General features: G+C 37.8%; 1 protein-coding gene across 1 annotated transcript in view; it reads right to left on the reverse strand.

The window, feature by feature from the left end:
* Positions 1–20,987, reverse strand: part of adcy5 (adenylate cyclase 5) — a 99,192-nt gene that overhangs the window by 25,330 nt on the left and 52,875 nt on the right. The window contains exons 4-8 of the mRNA XM_059342548.1: positions 10,061–10,172; positions 7,210–7,337; positions 5,389–5,547; positions 4,543–4,684; positions 651–788 (exon numbers count right to left, since the gene is read on the reverse strand). Of these exons, the coding sequence (XP_059198531.1) occupies positions 651–788; positions 4,543–4,684; positions 5,389–5,547; positions 7,210–7,337; positions 10,061–10,172 (679 nt within the window). The remainder of the gene's footprint in view (positions 1–650; positions 789–4,542; positions 4,685–5,388; positions 5,548–7,209; positions 7,338–10,060; positions 10,173–20,987) is intronic.

Consider the following 20,987-nt stretch of genomic DNA (forward strand, 5'->3'; position numbering starts at 1 on the left):
CTAAGATTTTACTGGGTTTTTTTTTTGTTGAGAAAGACTTTTTCTGATCACCAGCAATGTACAAATAAAACCTATACAGAGCTCTTACACAAGGCTCGGACTTCCTCTCATTCTTCCCCATAATAGATTCACTAAGAGATGTGGGTGTACTGATGATATGAGAATAAACAAAACAATGTGTGTGTGTGTGTGTGTGTGTGTGTGTGGGTGCATCCATTCACTGAGTGAGTCACTGTTTGCCGGGTCAGTTCAGCACAGAGAGCTGCAGCACATAAATAAAAAAAGAATCTCAATATGGTCACAACATTTCAAGCTTTTTCCTCCCAGGAGAGGTTGAAGTTTACAGGATTGGGGTCTTTTTTTGTCTTCAGCGTGGCCGCCTACTTGTAGCTGTTGTCTCCCTGAGAGCTCCTGAGAGCCTCTCAGAGCCGAGGTGAGGCGTGAGAGTGCCATGAAGGGCCATCGCCGTTGCTTATCGGGACTGCAGATCAAAGGATTATGGGTATTAAGAATGTGTTGGATTCATCACCAAACGAGGGCCGAGATAAGATATTAGCAGGGGAGTCACCAGGCTGTGGCACTGTAATAATACGACCAGCATAATAGCAGCTCCACAGATCAGAAATGAGTACTTCTTAAGTTCTACTCACCATCCTCTTCATCTCCTTAGAGACCTGGTTCCCTCCCAGATGGTTGTAGAACGGGCGGTCGGTCCAGTGGCCGCTGTTGTGGGTGACAGAATTGGTCCTTTGTCGGTTCATTTTGGCGATCATCGCCTTCTCCTCTTTCTGTATGAAATGAAGACACAGATATGGGTGTTAAAATGTATTCATTACATGCTGAGGAGCTCACAAAAAACTTAACAAAAGTGAATCTTTATGCACCGTCTACCATCAGTGGCTAAAGGTAACTATGTGCATTTACTAAAGTACTCTAGTGAAGTACCCTTTTGAGGAGCTGATAGTTATCAATCAATCAATCAATCAATCGATAATCAAGTTTTATTTTTAATAGAACTCTCCATAGAAGTTAGTGCAGTTCAAACTGCTTCACAGATGGTTGAAAAGTAGATTTTTAAAAAAGGACAAGAAAAAACTAAATAATGAATAAGACCAATGCACACAAGAAAATACAGATACATATAGAATAAATGTAAAATAGATACAAATAATTACTTTAAATGTGATTAAAAGCTTTATCTAAAAATAATAATAATAACAATAATAATGATAATATAATATATAGTACAGTACAGTACAGAGTAAAACTTTTTAAGATAATAAAATATAATGAAATATAAAATACATTTATTTGGTCTGTGCTCTCCGAGTACCCTCCTAGTTACTTAATATTTCTGTACTTTTACTCAAGTAATTGTTTCAAAGCAGGACTTATTGAGTATTTTTCTACTTTTATTTAAGTGAAGATTTGACTTCTTACTTCTTCCACTCCTCTCCAGCCCCATTTCAGTAGAGATTCTGAAACACCGGGTGACTTGGTTTGAACTTGGTTAAAAGATAAACACTCTCTTTATTGTATATTTATAAAGAGTCTCTCAAGGAAAACTGCCTTTATATCTTGCAACACTTCTACAGTATTGGAACAGGATTAGATCTCAGGATTGGCTTTTTCTTTTTCTGGGGGTTCACAAAACCAGGCTTGAAAAAAGGCAATAAAAATACTTGTTCCACACAGATTGAATAAGCTTAAAGTTTCACCAAGACCTAAAATTGGGCCATTCGATTTATTTGGCTGGTTTTAAAAGTTAGGGGTCAAATGGGTCCACTACTAACAAAATATTTATGGTTTTTAATTATTTTTTTGATATTTTGTTCATTTTATGACTTGCTTTTATAATCCTTATAATCCTTGACTGTTCTTATAAGTATAAATGTATCACTTCTGCTGTAATTGAAAGAAAGAAACCACCAGTACGATTGGATTTTATTGTGATTCTCAAGAACATTTGACGCAAATATCTTTCATTTTTTTCTTCCACTGTAATTGCACTGAAGCTCGCACCCTGAAAATCTGGGCGAAGAAAACCAAAACTATCTGCAAAAGCTTAGAGAGGACAGTCACTATTTTATCAGTGGAAACCAGCTGTTGCATTCAGATTAGCAGAACATGAAAAGTAAAGAGGAAAGAGAAAGTAAAGAAATACTGGTTTGAAGATTTTTACATTTGTGTAAGAGCTTTTACTGCCAATGTTCTTTTTTTTTAACTACAAACATAGTTTGTTTGAACCAACATATCAAAAGAAAAATGTGTCTTTAAGTAAATTATGTAAACAGACTTTTAGTATCACTGAAGGAAATGAAATAGTAGAAAAGTTAGACTGTAACTCAATGCGGTTGTTCACTATTTTTAATTTAAAACTCTAATTTGTATGTAAACAGCTGATTCCATCTCAAATATATTTCAAAGACATATGGCTGTGTTGTATTACATGCAAATCATAATGCATAGGTGCACATTAAACACAAATGGATTCTCAATATGTGTGCTTCACATCATTCAGTTTTAAGTCTTCACTGTTTGCTGAAAGTCTGAAGAATCCTGTTCCTGGTTGTTGTGAATCACAAGAGGAGATTCTCCTCCTACTATAATGTGAGAAGCAGTGAATAAAACCATTCACCAACAGGAATGTTTTTATGATCAGGGAAAATAATCAGCTTCTGCTTCTGGTGTTGTGTAAAAAGGTTTCCAGAGATGCTATCTGTAGCTGGTTTATTTCTCACAAATCTGATATTGGAAGCACATACTGGCTGTAGGATGTATAAATATTTTTAAATAATAATAATAATAATTAAGACTGTAGTGTACATTAGTGTATCTCCTCTCTGTCTCAGAGCATGAGCAGCAAAAAATGAGAGGAAGATATCACTTCACATGACATGCTATCTATAGTCGCAGCTTGTGATCCTGCTCCAGGACAAAGACGACCGATAAAAGCAGCCCAGTCATAAACAAACTGGAGCTCATGCAGTGAAGCAGAGATGAACTCGTTCCTCTCTGAGAAGCAGTTCACATGGGACAGAAATCCCAGTTTATAAACAATGATATGTGCAGTGTGTGTGTGGACAGATAGCTCCATCAGGAACAGCGATTCTACACCCACACACACATGGTTTCAGTGGATTTATGGAAAGTTACATTGTTTTATTTCAAGCCCTAATATAAATGTACCATCAGGCCGCAGCTTCAAATTAAAATACTGCCCAGCTAATGGTGTCATAGTGCAAATATAAATCCTGCATTTTGTATATTCTGCATATACACAAGTATTTAGACCACCCACTGCATGTAAAACCAGTCAGTATTTATTGTGTTGCACTGCTGGTTAGATATGTGGATTTCAGTCATTAGCCGTGTTTCCATGAAAATCAAATTTAATTTTTAAATCTTGTATTAAAGAAAATGCAAATTAGAGATCTTTCCATCAACGTTTAGGGCAAATAAACAAAGCTGCATAAACGTACTTTGGTCAGAGGATGGCAGTGTAATGTATTGCTGTAGGCTAATGCGTCAGTAAATAGGAGAAGAAGTAGAGACTGAGCAAGACAGAAAAAAAATATTTAAAAAAAAGAGGTTGCTAATCAGACAACTTTGGCCACCAACAAGAATTCCAGGAATTCAGGAATTTGATTCAGTTGGGGAACTTATAATTTTTCTTTCCTGTCAGCTCGGAAACAGCTGATCAGTCATGTGAGTTAAAACTTTGCTACGTCAGAAATTCTTTGGAAAAAGTGTTTCCATCTCCTGTTTAGCACATTCAAAAAATGTTTTTAAAAAGACAAAAAACACCTCAAGTGAGCGTAAAAATTGAATTTTGTTGTTTCCATCAAGCTTTTCTCATGCAAATCTTCAAAATGCTCAGAGAATTTAGTTGACGGAAATGCGACTAATGTGACTTGGATTCATGTCAACTTGAGTCGCTGTTTTGATGACTTGCAGCTTCACTTGACAAAAAATAAAGGACCTGGACTTGGAAGTGATTTGTGATTTGAAGAAGTTATGACAAATTACTTGCCTGTGTTCACTTTTTAAACATTCTTTGTTTTCAAATCAAATATTAAATCTAAAATGTTCAGTGCAACACAACCTGATGATCTATGGATATTTTTTTTAACTAAATCTGCAATAGTTCATTTTCTTCTATAATGATTGAAATAAAAGGGCTTTTCTGACCATGGACAAAGTTTGTGTCTCAATGGTGAAAAAAGAAAATTAGCTGAAACTGTACAGTCAGATATTTTTCTCAGGAGTTGGTGGAGACAAAAGAAGATCTAAAAAGAGAGTGAATGTTGGATTTCCTTTTTATAAAGTGGACATAAGCATGACTGTAATGGGCTGAAACAGTTTATCTGTGTTTCCTTAATGTGTAATGTTCCTGAACACAGCAGCTACAACAACTTTATATGGTGATAATAAGTCGGTGACTTGTCTGTCAGTTTGTTGTGGAGTTCTTCTGCTCAAAGTGCCATAAAAAAATCAATGAATCAAGTCGTAAATGTAATGTAACAGTAATGAGGATCGTACCCTTTTCTCACTGCTGCCCACAATGAGGTAGGTTTCTATATTGTGCTTCTTCAGGTAAGGGTTTCTTTCTCCCCCTGCTCCGTGCTCCACATCGTAGTCCCCGTTCAGATAATTCAGAGTGGCCTTAGTGATATGGATACGTCTGAAATGGGAATAACACACATGTATAAATGTTAATTAGTTAGTCTGTATATTAAAATTAGTGTTGCAAGCTAGGGGCGTGCCATATCGTATCATTCACGATAATATCGGTATATTTTTTTTATGGTTAAAAAAAATGCATATCATGATATTGGCAACGTTCCTACTTCTTGATGTCGTGGTTAAAGTTGTTTTAATCACAAAAAGCTACTTACTCCCTGTCGCTAAACACATGCAGCTTTCAAAATAAGAGCACAGTGTGTTAAGAGAATCCACCACAGAATTTACAAGAAGACTGTCAAAATAAGATGCCTTAAATAAAACATACAATAACCTTTATTCTCCTTTACAAAATGTCATTAAAAGATGCCCCTGGAACCCCTAAATGGTTATTTTTATTATATGCTCATATTCAAGAGTCAAGAGTAAAAAAAAATGTATTTGTCAACTGTTGAGATTTGCGCTTCAAACTACATTTTAGATTTTTAATTATTTATACAGACTATAAAAAAAATTATATTTTCTGTCTTTTTTTAGTATTTCCTAATATCGTCAAGAATATCGTTATCGCAAAAATAGCCTGCAATATCGTGATATTATTTTAGGGCCATATCGCCCAACCCCTACTACAAGCATTACACCAAGTTTCAGATAAATTGATTGGTTTGTTCTAGTTTAAAATTAACTAGAACTGAAGAGACGTACCCAGCTTTACCCCCAGCCTCCATCTGATTGGCTAATGTTACGTCATTGGACCAGACGTCAAACTGCCACTTCCTGAGTCCCAGCACCCCGCAGTGCACCCTGCCGCTGTGGATGCCCACTCGCATGTTTACATTCACCCCAGTCACCTCACGCACCAGCCTGCAGAAAACAGAGAAATAAAACAATAATTTGAAAAGTTTCTAATTTCTCTTTGGTGAGACTTACTGTAATCCTTTTCTAACTAAATATTTTTTTTGCTTAAAATGATGAAGTGAATGTTTTGGATGTGTGTTTGGAGGAAGAGGACATGCACTGATGTTAATTAACAGACTGTCCACTCAAAGATAAAGAGGTAGTGATGGTGGCTTGTTTTGCTGCAACAAGACAGATAACAGCTCTTAATGATCAGACAAATGTCCTGAGTGGACAAAGGCAGCTCAAGAACACACTCCCCTCTGCTGCAGCCATGCAGTCCTAATGATTTGATTACAGCTAAATACACTAATTCTGCAACTTGACTTTCTGCAGGCTGTTTTTGTTTACTGTTCCTACATTATTTAACTTAATATACTATTATTTGTATGTGTTTTTGAGCCGTATTGATGTTTGTTGTTAGGTGGTGACCTTTTATGTCTGTAATACTATGAAAGGAGCAAAGGAGGGAGTCAGGTGTTGTTCTATAAAGAGCCATAATGTCCGCAAAGGAAAAAAGTTGAGCCGGAAGGACTTTTATCCACTGCGCTTTGTGTTCCCTGTGGAACCAAAAGTCAATGTTATTATTAAAAGTTAACTTTCATACGTAACTACTTCACACTATATGTCATGTATGTAACTACACTTATTTGAACCAAAACCATGATCTTTTTTTCTGAAGTCACCCCTGTGTTTAAAACTATGTCAATAAAACGATGGCCATGCAAATAAATCAACATTGAATAGAGTAGTCATATTTCACAAGATATCATCTGAACCACTGAACTCTAAAAGTGTAAGATATTCCATTGCATTACATAAAGTGTGGCAACTTGACAAGCTTGAACCTGCAAATGGTTGATACTTTTTCATTTTTCATAAATGACATATACTTGATTAATCTTAAAACAATTTAGAAAAAGTTTTGGTCAAAGCAATGCCGGGTGACTCAAGTCTTTGTGCTTTAGCCCACTGAGGGTGGCATCAATCTGCTCATGCAACTCTCAGAAATAAAGAGAATAAGTATCTTGTTTTATGTCCAAAACATTGAACTTTTCACTTCAGCATTAGCCCCGTGCATGCTGTGATAGGATCCCATATAGAACTGAACTTGTACAGTTTTTTTATAGAGGGGATAATGCTGACAACAGGGTGAGGCAGATCAGCTCTGATGTCTTAGAAACTGTTGGAAAAAGTAAAAAAAACATTGAGAAGCAGGCAGGCACTTCAGGAAGGAAGTAACATGAAAATTTCTCATCATTCACATCAATCAGTGTGTCAGCCTCGAGCTGAACTGTCTCCTCAAACAGTGACATCGGTTTGTCGTCAGTTTGGCTTTTTGCGATCATTCACAGGAGATAACTACGAAATATCAGTAGATTTTGGGTAACAAAATAATTACTGTACAAGAAGTGTTGTCATGTATTGCCGCTGCCATGACTAATAAATTATTCTCAGGACATACAACTAAAACTGCATGTGGAAGTTGTCCATCAGGCGGTTTTCCCACCAACTGTCCCACTACTGAAGACAAGAGCTTGCATTACCATTTGACAAATTTAGCAGTTTTATTGGAGTCACACGTTAGCCAGTGATAGCCTGTTCACCCCAGGCGGGGGGACAACTTACGAGATGGCCTCTATCATGTCCATCCCCATCTCTACGCAGCAGTGGGCGTGGTCGGCCCTCGCCTCCGGCAGCCCAGACACACAGTAGTAGCAGTCTCCCAGGATCTTAATTCGCAGACAGTGGTTCTCCTGTCAGGAAAAGGAAAACTTATTGGATAACTCATACTGAACTGAAGGAGGGTTTACTGTGGCGGGTTACATAATGTCTTCACTATACTTCCTGTCTTGGATACAGTAAACTGTACAGCTTGTTCTGTTCACACGCCTTAACTTTATTCATCTTTTTTTATTTCTGGCTGCCGTAGGTGGTGGGGTCGGACCAGTGGGACCTGGGATTTTTACCATGTGTGTGCTTGTATGTCTGTGTATATTTGTGAAGACTATTATTTGTCCTGAAATGAAGATGGTTTCTTAAAACCACAATCAGAGTTGAACAGAGTAACCGATACAGATTATGTTCTTTTTACGAAATAAATTAAACAACATCAGAGTAAAATGTGTCACTACCTGTACTTCTGATGAAGGAAAGTTGTTATTTGGCAGCTGAGTTCTGTCGAAAGTTATCCTTACTCTTGTGATCTGACACTCCATTCTGTTCAGTATATATATATATATATATATATATATATATATATATATATATATATATATATATATATAAATAATCACAATACAATCACCTGCCACATATTTTTCCCCAAAGTATTTCAAATCACGGTTTCTCACATTGTTCTGTTTGACGTGAAAGGGTCGGTTTACAGAGTGTGGAGGCAGAAATCTTAGAGGAATATTTTTCAAATCAAGGACACATAAAACCAAAGCTATCTCCATGGCAGGGTAACACTATAAGTGAGATTTTTTTTTTTGCAATTTGGGTGAATGCTTTAAAGAGCATTCCATTTCAGAGTAACTTCAAACTGAGAAGATGCAAATATTGTGTCCAGTAACATGGACAAAATATTTTAATCTTAGCTTCGAATTTACACAATTCAAAGACCTCTCAGCAGCACGTGGGACAACCGCAATATGGTTGTGTGTGTGTGTGTGTGTGTGTGTGTGTGTGTGTCAGTGGCTCTGTAGGGCTTCGGAGAACACTGTGTCTCATGATAGCCACCTGAGTATCTCTCTAGCACATGGCTCTGGGAAAATACAAAAAGACCCACTGTGTAAAGAGCACAGGCCGAGAGTGTGTGTGTAAGTGTGTGTGTGTGTGTGTGTGTGTACACAGATACATCTGGCATGGACATAAAAGTGTCAGCAGCAACGATTCTGGTTTATAATGCCATTATGCCTGTTGCACTCATAAATATTGATTAGCACATCATTTCACCTTTCATAAACAAATGACATACATTGAGCATAAGCTGCACAGACAAAGAAGCTTCAGAATAAAAAACAAAAAAAGAGAAGAAAATATTAATATGCATGAAGCTGTGGTTCGGATTATAATTATATGTGCAACAAACACATGTCTGGCTGCAGGATATTGATGGTAGATATGAGATATTTTGGAGCTCCCCTTGAGCTCTGTGCACATCTGTATTCATGGTACGACCAGCTGATAAAAGTTAAGGCTTGTGTTTAGACGATGTCCACACACAATAAGAAACATTAAAAATGAATCTCTTTATCTTGGTTTTAGCTTTCTGTCCACAATCTCACATGAAACTCTGAAAATGAAAACTGAATTAAACCAGCTTTAAGCCCTCAGTAACTAACCCCTGAAAACAAAGCTTTCTACTCTTGCAACCACTTATCAGTTTGCATACATGTACAGGCTGAGAGCATTTCACTCACAGAATGATTATTCCTTGTCAGATTGTTTGTTCTAAAATGCATTACAGATTGTAATGCATTTTAGAGACCTAATAGAGTAAAATCGTCCAATAAGTTATAGAGAAAGAAGAAAAGATTATAAGAAAGATTGTAAGAAATCCCTAAAAATAAAGCTAATATTTCTAAAAGAAAATGTGTTTTATATGATTTTTTAGACTTTTAACAATCTTGTGACCCTTCTGATTTATATATCAAACCCTTGAGAGGATCCTTCCTGACTGCTGGGTTTAGTGAAACAGTAACAATTTACATGAGTATGCTTGATATGAACCATGCCATTGGTCAAAAAAAAAATATGCTCAGCTGTAGTAAACTATCAGTTCAGTATCAGTTTAAATACCACACTCTGTTTCAGTTTCTTTGAATTTCAATTGTCCTCTTTGATTTGTCTAATGACTATCTTAACACCTCATATTATGCAGATCACAGTCCTGAAAGAAAAGACTGTCATGGAATATTTAGCACTGTGTCATCACTGTTTCATTAACACATCTAATAGTCACACAGTTGAGATCATATAAACATCACAAATGCCTCAAGGTCTTTTTTGCACTGCTTCTCCTGTCCAGGATCTTCAAAACAGCCTTTTCTCCTCTTCATGCACAGGAACCTGTCCTACTCTAGTCCTCCTTGTGAACATGAGGTTCAAAGAGCGTGTCCCCCTCTACTACTGCTCCTGCTTTTAGAGGGACTGCACTCCTCTGGCCCTTGAATAACTTTGGGGCAGCCTGTGCTTCTATCTGGTCCTCTGCCAAAAACTTCATGGTTGAACAGCTGTCTGGTATTTGTCTGGAAATTGGTAGATTATTTGTATGTACTGTTAATTATAGTTCATAAATAATTTCTAGATTGTTTTCAATGAGCGCCTTTGACATTTGCATATGCGCATTTAGATTATTCTCAAAGCAAAAAAAGAAGATAAAGCATAAAGTATACTGGAATTTAAGCATAAAAACTAAAATGTGAGCACAGTTTGTGGCCTTTACAGTATATCCATGTGTGATTTTCATTCTTACCGCTGCGAGCTTGTCAAAGCGGGCGAAGAGTTCATTCAGAGTCATCACCAGCTCCTGCGCTGTGCACTGGGACGCCAGGCTGGTGAAACCTTCAATGTCTGCAAATAAGATGCTGCAGAAACACAAAGAAAAGAAACACATAAATCAACATTTTTCATCTCTACACTGCAGGCTTCTGCTCAGCTAACTGTACCGATGAGGTTGCAGTGCCACCTTAGCGAGCACCAGACACTTCCTAGACACCAGTCTGCCCCTTGAGTTTAATGGACCAGACAAGAGTATAAATACAGGAAATTGTTGGAAATGACTATGGTCAAGATGTACTGGTGAAGTCACTGATGGAGGTGAAAGAGGTGTAAGATTGCGGTTCGTACAGCCCTGTTTAAATGAAACACAAAGCCTATAAATTTGGTGCTAAAAAGTACTTGATAAAGTATTTGTGCTAATGCGGTTTCGTCCTGGCAAAAAGGCCTCTGAGTGTCATTGTGCGAAGAAAGAGAGTGCAAGTAGCTTTGCACTTATAAAAAATTAGCTTCCCTTTCCCTGAGAACACCGTAAACTGATACAGCAAAGGTCTTTTTGTGATTGAAGCATTTTCATTACTCTCCTAACGCTGGCATAACAGCAGGACAGATGATCTCACTGCGCTGAATCATTTTCTCTCTCAGAAAGAAACAAGGACAAAGAGAGCGAACTGGCAGGTAGAAAAAGCAATCCGCTCAGCATTGACTGTGGGAGACAGTCAGGTTGGCCTCATGCATACTCGCAGATAAAACCCACAAGCTCACCCTGTGAATGGCTCAAGTTGTTCTGCAAAGCATCATAACCCTCCACCACACGGAGTCACATCTCGCGCTCGACATTTCCTTCTTCAATAAGCATATTTATTCTCTGGTCACTGATTTCCTCCCAGGCTGAAACATGTGATGAACTTCAAAAGTCAGAAGGCAAGACCATGCCTTGTGTCTTTTTGCTTTTTTTATATCTATATAGCTATTTTTATATTGTTGGATAGCCTGATTACTAATCAGGCTATCCAACAATATAATAGTCACCTTAACAACGAGGTACAACTTGTAAGGATCATGCTTTTCTGGAAGGAGCAACACAGCTAAATGTGTGGGGAGGAAAAGTGCCAAAATCCACGGCTGCTATATTCTCCTGTTGGTATTCACTCTTGTTTTGAGTTGCTTGGTGGATTAGATGATTGCACTCTCCCACAGCAATAAGGAAAAAACAACACATATTGACCATTTTTACACTGACACCAAATAATGCTGCCACTCTGCTACCGTTGCCCTACTGCACGGGCTCAACAACAACTCAACAAAGCTGCAGGACCCATGCACACAAGTGCTGTCAATTGGGTGCACACACCTGGCAGCACTTGAAGCTCAAAACAAGAATACCAACACAAGAATATTTGATGGGATTTTGGTTTAAAAACCATGCAAAAACAACACCAATTGGTATTATTGAAGACGAGAAATAACTGACCGAAATAGTATTTTGGGGGGGTTTATTTACATTGTTTGCAGGATGGCGACATGTAGCTCAAGTTATCTAAATGATGCACTGTGTTAATTCAGGCAAAACAGCCAATCAGCTGATTCATATTCTTACATGTTTTTTTTTTCTCCAAATAAAATGGATTTATGGTCAAGATTCATCTCATTGTTGCTTGGATTCGTTCCAGGCTTTGTATAACTTTTACATAAGAACTTTATAATTCATCATCAACAGGTTAAATGAATGGGAAATTAAATTCTGGAGCAGATAATAAAAAAGTGTGCAGAAACATGAAGATAGAATATGACATTTTACAAAACAGATATGAAAAAACAACAACATTAAATTACATTAATTTCTTCTTATGACGTCACTATCTTTTTGTGCCATTTTTCCATGCAAGGTGCTGTACTACTGTTTCAAATGATTCACACCCCAGGTTAACAGGTCTAGATGACACCCAGCTGTGTGATAACACTGAGCCAGGCAGTATTGTTGGTGTTTAATGTCATGAAGCCAGATATTGCAACAGTTTCCAGACTGTGTAGAAGTGGCTTTCTGAGTCAGACCCCCAGGAAGGACAAGAGAGAGTTATAAATAAACAAAAGTTTCAGACCAAACAAGCTCACATGAATCTCACAGGGTAGGTGCCCGCTGCACAGCCAAGAACATGGTGTGTTTGTGCGGTGTGTGTGTGGGCAGGAGTCGCTGGTGTTTATGCTCATATATTCATGTGAAAAAGTGTGTATTCTGGGTCTGTGACATTCATTCTGTCTGAGCCTTATGGCAGGGTTTTTTTTCTCTAGCTGCCCACATGTCAGCAGCACTAACATGTTCTAATGAACCCGGGTTTCAAGATGCTTAAATTCCCTCAATTTGGATCTCAGGCTGCAGAGGATTAAGAGTCCCCACTCTGGGGTACACGTTTCTGAGAATAATTGATTGTTTTCTGTGAACTGTTGCATGTGAGGTCAAGTGAAACCAGACACTTGACCACAGTGTCTGAGGTAGAAGCAGAGATGGTCCAAGAGAAAGGAAAGAGAGAAAAGAAATGATGGAGGAGAGAGAGGGAGGGAAGGATAACATGCTCTAGAGAGACTGAGGGTCTTAATTCACTTGCTTTTAGTGCAACTCAACATTTACATTTATTACTTTCCAATCACGCACACACACTTTAATATGACATGTGCCTCAGCATTAAACCAGGATTATAATAATGACACTGATCTGTTTGATGCCATTAAGACCTGGATTTCCACAACAAACAAGAGTTGTATACATTTAAAATCAATTTAAAATCTGCTTTAAAGCTTGTAGGTTAACCCCTTGAGAAACTCTATAAATCAGCCTAACATAATAACACACTATGGCTTGCTAACAACATTATCTCCGATTCCAACCCTTTCCTGATCAGGGGATACCATCAAATCTGAGATACAGGATTTCCACGATTTAATAAGGTAAATCTATGTTTTGTGCACAAATCAATCCTAAACTAAATATGGAGCTTAATACCAGATCAAGTGTATGTTGAAGGGTCTTTAATATATTGTCTTTAGTGATTGTAATGTCTTAAATGTGTCTTTGTTGATGTTGCAAATGGACCTACTGTAACGCAAGAAACATTTCAGACTAGATCTGATGACGATTATTTGATATGTGAGAAACTGAATTTCCATTCATCATCAACATTACATCATCATCATGTAATATACTGAGGAGCAGCCCCAGCCCATGAAAAACAGCTACAGGCTTGAAGTAACGCCAGCTACACATCCAGCAACAATTTGCCAAAATCAGCTGCTGGTCCTGAGACTGAAGAGGTAAAACCCTTGAGAAGATTGAGCCTTCTGGATTCATTTAACGGCTTACAAATTCAATTTGAAGGGGAAAGATTGTGCTTTTTTATATTTATTCAACAGAGTTCTATTAAAGTTTCACTGCCAGGCAGAGTACAGCAAATTTAATAAAGAAAGACTAAAAAAAAACGCTCCGAAGAATTACACTACAAATCTTCTTACTTGTGTGCCAGGTTTATTATAGATATTTCCGCTGTGTCTTGTATTATCATATGCTTTATGTTGGAGCTATTCATAGTCAAACACGTAATGTACAGATTACTCCCCACTGACACTGTGAGGCAGAGAGCGAGGCCACTTCCCACAGCCTCATCTAACATCAGATGCGACAGTGGGTGGTGAAAGTGAGAGAGGGGAAGAGAAAGAGACCCGGGGTCTTTAAGTCCCATTTAATCGTTACCTTGGTGATGAGTCACACGTTAGTACGCCACATTAAATCTCCGGGTTTCTGCATCTGTGAGAGTCAGAAGCTGCAGAACAAACCCTGAGAGGCACCAGAGACTCACCAGGGAGAAGATGCTGGACATGTTGTTATTATGAGAACATAAATTAAGATAAATTGTAAAAGTTAATGTATGGAATGCCAATTAGTCCATAATAAATTAATTATAATATCCTAAAAAAAAAAAAGGCTATACATTAATAATGTAATACATAAATGTAATTGTCAATAAATATATTATAAAAAATATATATTATAAATAATAATATAATAAAAAAATAATATAACAAATAAAAAATACTAAATAAGGCTATAAATTAATACTGTAATAAAGAAATGTATTTATTATGTGTAAATCAATAATAATAAATCAATAATTCCAAACAACATAGTTAAACAATTAAATTAAATAAGTAAATTAATTTATAATAAATATTTTGAATTTTACTTATGATTTATTACATTTATTGTAAAATAAAATAAAATAAAATAATTCTTTTAAAAAGGACTAATTGTGGTGTTTTAAATGTGAAGTAAATTCAATTAAGTTGTAGAACTTTTACAGACTGCAAGTTATATCAAAGGTTGCATAAACATAAATACATGAGCTTGTCTGTAGGGGAAAGGTTAGGATGGGACCCAGAAAATTAGAGTCAAAGCACAGCAGAACTGTATGGCCCAAATACATGGATAAGACTTCATTTGAAAGGTAGCATCTTCTAGTTTCTGCTAATGTGCTTGGTTAGCTTGTGGCTAAAACACAACCAAACGACATCAGGTCAGAGGAAAAAACGTGTTTTGCTCCAACCCTACACTTAGGTGGGATTAAAGAGGTTAAATGTATAGTCTTTGTGACATATTCAAGTGAAAACAGTACAAAGGATTACTAAATTATCACAACTATACCCATTGGGACCACCCCAAAAGAGGAGTGGGTGCTACAAGGGTTGAAAATTTGTTAAATACACTTTACTAAAATACTATTTTGAATTGAAATGTTTTAACTAAAGCTGATATTGTGTGTTGGTATTATATATGTTGTGTAGAAGTCTAAAGAGATTTAGACCATTATCTGCCTGAAGTAATCGTACATAATCAAAAAAAAAAAAAAGAGAGAGATAATGCAACAAAATCATAGAAATATCTTAGGAAAAGGGTCTGGACTGATAAGATCTGGAGCACACAATTATCAGAGCTTTTAAATAAACAACTAAAGCCTTTAAAGTCCTCAGAGTAAGAAAGGCATCATGGCAATGTAAACTTTTATACTGCTACAGGTAAAAATAAAAAGAGAGAAGAAAAATATAGGCAGCTACTTCTCCTGCTTGCAAAGCCACCACCGCAAAATCTGTTCTGGGTCAAATCTCAGCTGAACCAAAGCTGTTCTTTGCTGGCAAGGCCTGACCCTGTGATCTCCTCTTGTCTGGCTCCAGCGCTGCCTTTTATGCTGCCCCCCCTCTGACTGCTTAACCCCTCTACTCTGCTGGTGGCTCGCTCACCTCCGCCAGGAAGAAAAACTCTCACGGACCCTTTAGTCCTTTTCAGCAGCACTGTGTCTGGCTCACTCTTTTATCTGCTTCTCTTCCTCCGTCTCTTCCTCCATCAATCCATTCACCTCTATCTATTACTCATCCTATCCATCACTGTGTTCATTTCCTGTCCTTTATCTTCCCCTCTGCCCCTCCGGTTATTCCCCCGTCCATCTTAGATTCTTGGATGACCTTGATGCGTACCCTGTCACTTGCAAAATGCTGCAAACAGAATAATAATACAGTGTGTAACAGGAGATGCATTCAATCAATTTTAGCTGAATTTTATCTCATTGAGTATGTAAGTAGAGCAGGTTTTCTTTAAAAGATTGACAAAGATCTACTGTTAATCTTAGGAAGAAACTGTAAAATCAGGCATTATCGTGGTAATGTGAACTTTATGCCAGTTCTTGAACAGATAATATGTTACGACAGTCTCCATTAGAAAAATTAACCTAAACGAAGCATAACATTTTGATATTTCTGTCAAAATCACTTAATTCCACAGGTCTCATTTAAAACGTCTCCAGAAAAAACTGTTTCGAGTAACTAGATCCTGTCAAAACATTAAATTCTGCTCCTCAGCTACACTGTGAAGACATGATTGATTCTGCTGAGACGAACGGTCACGTGAGAAATATTCACTGAAAATCTGTTTACACGGAGCTGAGAGGAGAGGACAGGAGAGGTTGTTAAAATGCAAAGAGATCAACGTGTATAGTATTTGGAGATCCATTCCATGTCACAGTCCATCACAGTCCATGTCGGAGATCCATCCGATTTTTTCAATATTCATGACATTTGTGATAACTTGGAAAAGTGTTTTTTATATAAATTTAATTTTATTCCAACTTAATAAGGTTAAACTATATATTATGCAGTACAAAATATTTTTTTTAGTTGTTCACAGGTCTAAGCCATGATTGTGCCGCTCCATAGAGCTGCTGGACTTATAGATTTTATATGTTACAGTGAAATCCAAGGCCACAGTGAGTAAAACGTAAAAGCAGCAAAAACACCCTAAAACTGCTTCTTGGGGTTCTGAGGTTTAACAGCATAATATCATTTTTATCAATAGTGGCTTATCTTTTGCTCTGTCAGAGGTGACTGTTATATTCCTCTGCGCAGGAGCCCTTTCAGTAAGTCGGCCTGGTCAGTAAGGAGTGCAACTGTGTGGAACTCAGTACATGAGGAGGTGAAACAGCTTACAACATACAAGGCCTTCACAAAAAAAGTTGAAATTGTGGCTTATCAACACCTACAGCTGCCAACATTAAAAGATAAGCCCGTTGTGTTGTTTTGATGTTATGATAAAATGTTATGTTGTGATGTTGTATGTGATGTTGTATTTTTTCTTAATTGTATTGTGTTTGTATATGTATTTTGTATATTGTACGTGGGTTTTTTTTGTTTGTTTTTTTTGTTTGTTTCGTAATTCTCTGCTTTTTTACATCATGGCCAGGGGACTACAGAAGAAAACCAGCCTTCTGGCTAACTCTGGCTTTTTTAACCATGTGTAATCATGTGTTTTATGAAATTGCACTGTCCCCTTTTAAATAAACTACTACTACTACTATCTTTTAAAGCAGTAAACATAAACTTATTTGTGTGATGTTTGCCGTATGCATGTGTGTTAGCGTCTCCTCATTAAGGACAAGGATATTCTCAGGTCAGGCCAGCATCAGCAGAACGGCCTTATGTAACACACATACGCACAATTAACTACATCACACACTAAAACCATTGCTGTGCAGTGTCAATTCTCGTCCTTACTTCAATTAGAAGCATGAAGAACAAAGGTGAGGTCATTTCCTCTAATTTATGCAATGTTCCTCCCATGTCTTTCTCTTCAGGGTGCTGCTGGCCTACATAACAGCGGCAGCGGCTGCAGTCAGTGTTCTGGTTGAGAATGTTTCCAAACGCTCGCAGGGGCGACCCAGCAGCATCAAAACATCCGCCCCAAAGCCCTCTTGCATAATACCTGAGTCAGCGCACATTTTGGCCTCATTGCTGAAGCCACAGGACATCATTTTACTTCAGAGGGCAAACACAAGTGGGATGCCATACTGTTGGGAAGAGGCAGAGCAGGACTGTACATTTGGGGTGCAAGATTCTGTTAGTGGGCCCGAAGTGACAATGACTGACCTCTAAACAATGATGTAATCTTCTGGGAATATTAAGAAATGCAGAGTGAGGCTGCAGTCACACATCCGGGTGTGCAGACAGGTGACTATCACCTGCTGAGGCAGTATTTGTGCTGAATGAGGTCAGCGCAGCCAAGTGTAATAGAAGTGAACAGGAGGCCAAAATTCACTAGTGTTCATTTTGCACATGTGTGACCTTGCCCAGACTTCACTTCATGCACTGTAGTGCTTGTTGCTGCTAATTCCACTTGGCTGCATTATAGAGAGATGGAGACATTGTAGCAGAGCTGTAGACTCCAGACTTAAAGCTGGGGTAGGCAGTTTTCTTTTTAGAGTAGTTATTGTGCAAAAAATGTCATTATAACCTTTGAGCATTATAGTAATTCAAGATGAGAATTCAAGAAGAATTCAAACTAGACTATTGCATCTCCTCTTGGTTTTGTTTTCAGGCTTCAGAAAATCTGTCTTGTGACAGAAGAAGACATTGACCAATCACAGGTCATTTCAAAGGAAATTGTATCGTCTATTCTATTAATACAGATGTGCGTGCATGCCCCTTTAGATGGTAAAAGCCTGATTCAATGGTGGGTAATCCTGCAGAAAATGTTTATTCCAATAAAATATTCCAGTATTGGCAACAACTGCCTACAGTGACATTTTCTGTCCATCTCTGAAAGGTTTGCACCCAGGTTTGCAAATAAATCAAAGTGGCAAACCTCAATCACAATTACATGAGGAATGATTGAAATTGCCGTTTTTTTCTCTCTTTTTTCCCTTTTTATCTAAGAAACTCCTACCCCAGCTTTAAGTCACACAAAAAAAAGTTTGGGACTTGAATATGACTTAACTGCTTAGAAACTTGATTCCTGAAAACAAGAAACCATTGGAGTCTTCAGAAACTTCTTATTGTACCTTTATGTTGCATCAAATGGTTTAATTATGTACCCTTTATGGTTCATCTGTGATAAATAAACTTCTCTAGTCCCTGTTTTTGAGTGCTCAGGAGTCAGGAGTGAAGAATATAGGATAGAAACACACTCTAATGCAAACTGCATCTAGTGCAGCAGCAACCTCTAGATCCCGAGCAACTCGCTCTCCACCTCTTCACCTCCCTCTGCTTTCCGCTATTACTCTTTAGTTGCAGCAGTGGGAGCTGTCACTTCTCTTCCTGTTGTTACTCGGCCTCTCAGCAGAGCCCCAATTACCAAAAGCCACTGCCCGCTCCCCGACAGGCCTGGTCACACCTGGTTAGCTACCCATTAACCACAAGCTTATGACCACAGACAGAATTCAGCCAAGCTTGGCGGATGCAGCTAATGTGCTGCCTACTCCCCTGTGAGTCACAAAAAAACCTACAGCAGCACCAAACCAACACTTCACCTTCTTTTTCTCCTCTTTTTTTTGTCTCGGAAATGCATATTTCTGTCTCTTAATTATGTAAAAATAATTTTTTTCACAGGTAAGAAACAACATTTTTTGACTGCTGCAGTAATGGATCCACCCACTATGTCCTAGCATGACCTTATTATGTGTTTGCCTCTTTGTTGCAGACAATACAACTTAACTGTTACAATGGTTGTGTGTGTACGGCCCTTCATAAGTCAGGCTCCTGTGGCTCGGTGCACGATGCATTCAGGGAGAGCGTCTTCTGTCACATGCCGTGGAAATGTCTTAATCTTTCACCCCTGCAGACTGTATCTGCACCCTCAACTGAACTGAACTCTTACATTTAGGCAACAAAAAAGATGGATAATTCCTGATAGCGATCACATTAATCGTGATGAAAAGACCTTTGTGTACGAGAGCTCCAAGTACGTGACCTGATGCTCTAACCCCTGAGGATTCACAGTGACACATCAAAGTGATAAAGGGCTTCAATAGCACCTATTATGTGTTGAAGGTTTTGGCTTCCACCTGACTGTGACAGCTACAGGCCAGAAAACTCTCACTGCACAGTTTTATATTTGGACTGCTACACACACACACACACACACAGACTGAGAAACACACGTCTCTATCTGATGTAGTCACGTATTACTCCACAAGGAGGCGCCAAACCTGACCACAGTTTGTTCTATATACTGCATCTACACATTATCTCCTATTTTAGAAGCTCAGTGTTCACACACACACACACACACACACACACACACAAGTACATTAAAGCAGTGATTCAGCACTGCTCACTGGGATCCTGCACAAGAGACAGGAGACTGAATGAAAAGAACAATGTGAGCATCAAGAACCATTTAGCATCTGCGAAGAAGACATCAATGTAATCAGTCAGGAGTAAATGCTTGATGAGAGAAAGGTCAAGGAGGCCGAAGACTTTCTTCAAGCAGAGACAAAGGTTGTGATCTCGTCACCATACGTGATCACATGTTGTCACATGATGGTCCAGTGGTTCGATTCTCAACAAATCTGACCTCTATGCAACTGTCACTGACCTCAGAATTAGCCCTTTATTGCATTAATTATTACTTAAACATGATTAAAAAATGTTTGAGCATATTTTTATTACTACAAACTGTTTAAATATTGTAAATATTTAAAAATAGAATATTGGTAAGTGGCTGTCATATGGCTACAATGCACAATCGTCAAGTCTTTTTCTATGCTATTTTATTTAATAACATTTATTAAATATTCATTTCAATCAGTATTTTTGTTTTTGTTGCATAAAATGCATATTACATTCTTCAGTTATGTACATGTGTTTTATGTTTTACCTGGTTCACCTTGCATTAGCAGAAGGTGACTTGATTGGGCTTCTTAATGTAATCTGGGAAGGATATCACAATTCCTTCTGATTTCAAGTGGTTTTATGTTTAATCCAAATAATACAGTTACAAAATGGATCCCAACTCTGGATGTAAACTCTTGATCCCAAACCAGTCAGTCGACTTCCCTATTTGCAATTAATTTTTACCATTTTGCCTTCACCAGGAGTATATGTGTTGGAAACAGCTAATATTGAGCCGTTGATTGCTCAGTTGCATTTACTGGTCCACACACTAGCACTTATCTGTCAGCACAAACCACTTACATGAGTGTATATGTGAACTGCCTCAGTTTACTGAAAGCATTCAGACTGTTGTTCAAAAGCATTCAGACAAGACACGACATGCACAAACATGCCTGCAGTGGACAATTTTGGGATATGAGTCTTCTATCAGACTAGTGGAAATAAAAAATCCCAGATACATATGTAGGTGTTTATATTTCAGCATCATGTCCATCTGCATCTGTATGCCAGGCCTTTTTTTTTTTTTTTTTTTTTTTAACAGAGGATCATATAAGGAAGGTATTCATTTAAATTTGGATCTTATGTTTCACACTATAAGGAAGTCCATGGAAGAGTAAAAGGTGGATAAAAAGTTTAATAATAATAAATCACCCTAAAATATAACCTCCACGGACCAGGAAGCATAATTGGGAAGATTT

The sequence above is a fragment of the Centropristis striata genome, chromosome 10 (assembly GCF_030273125.1).
Source record: "Centropristis striata isolate RG_2023a ecotype Rhode Island chromosome 10, C.striata_1.0, whole genome shotgun sequence".
NCBI lineage: Eukaryota > Metazoa > Chordata > Actinopteri > Perciformes > Serranidae > Centropristis > Centropristis striata.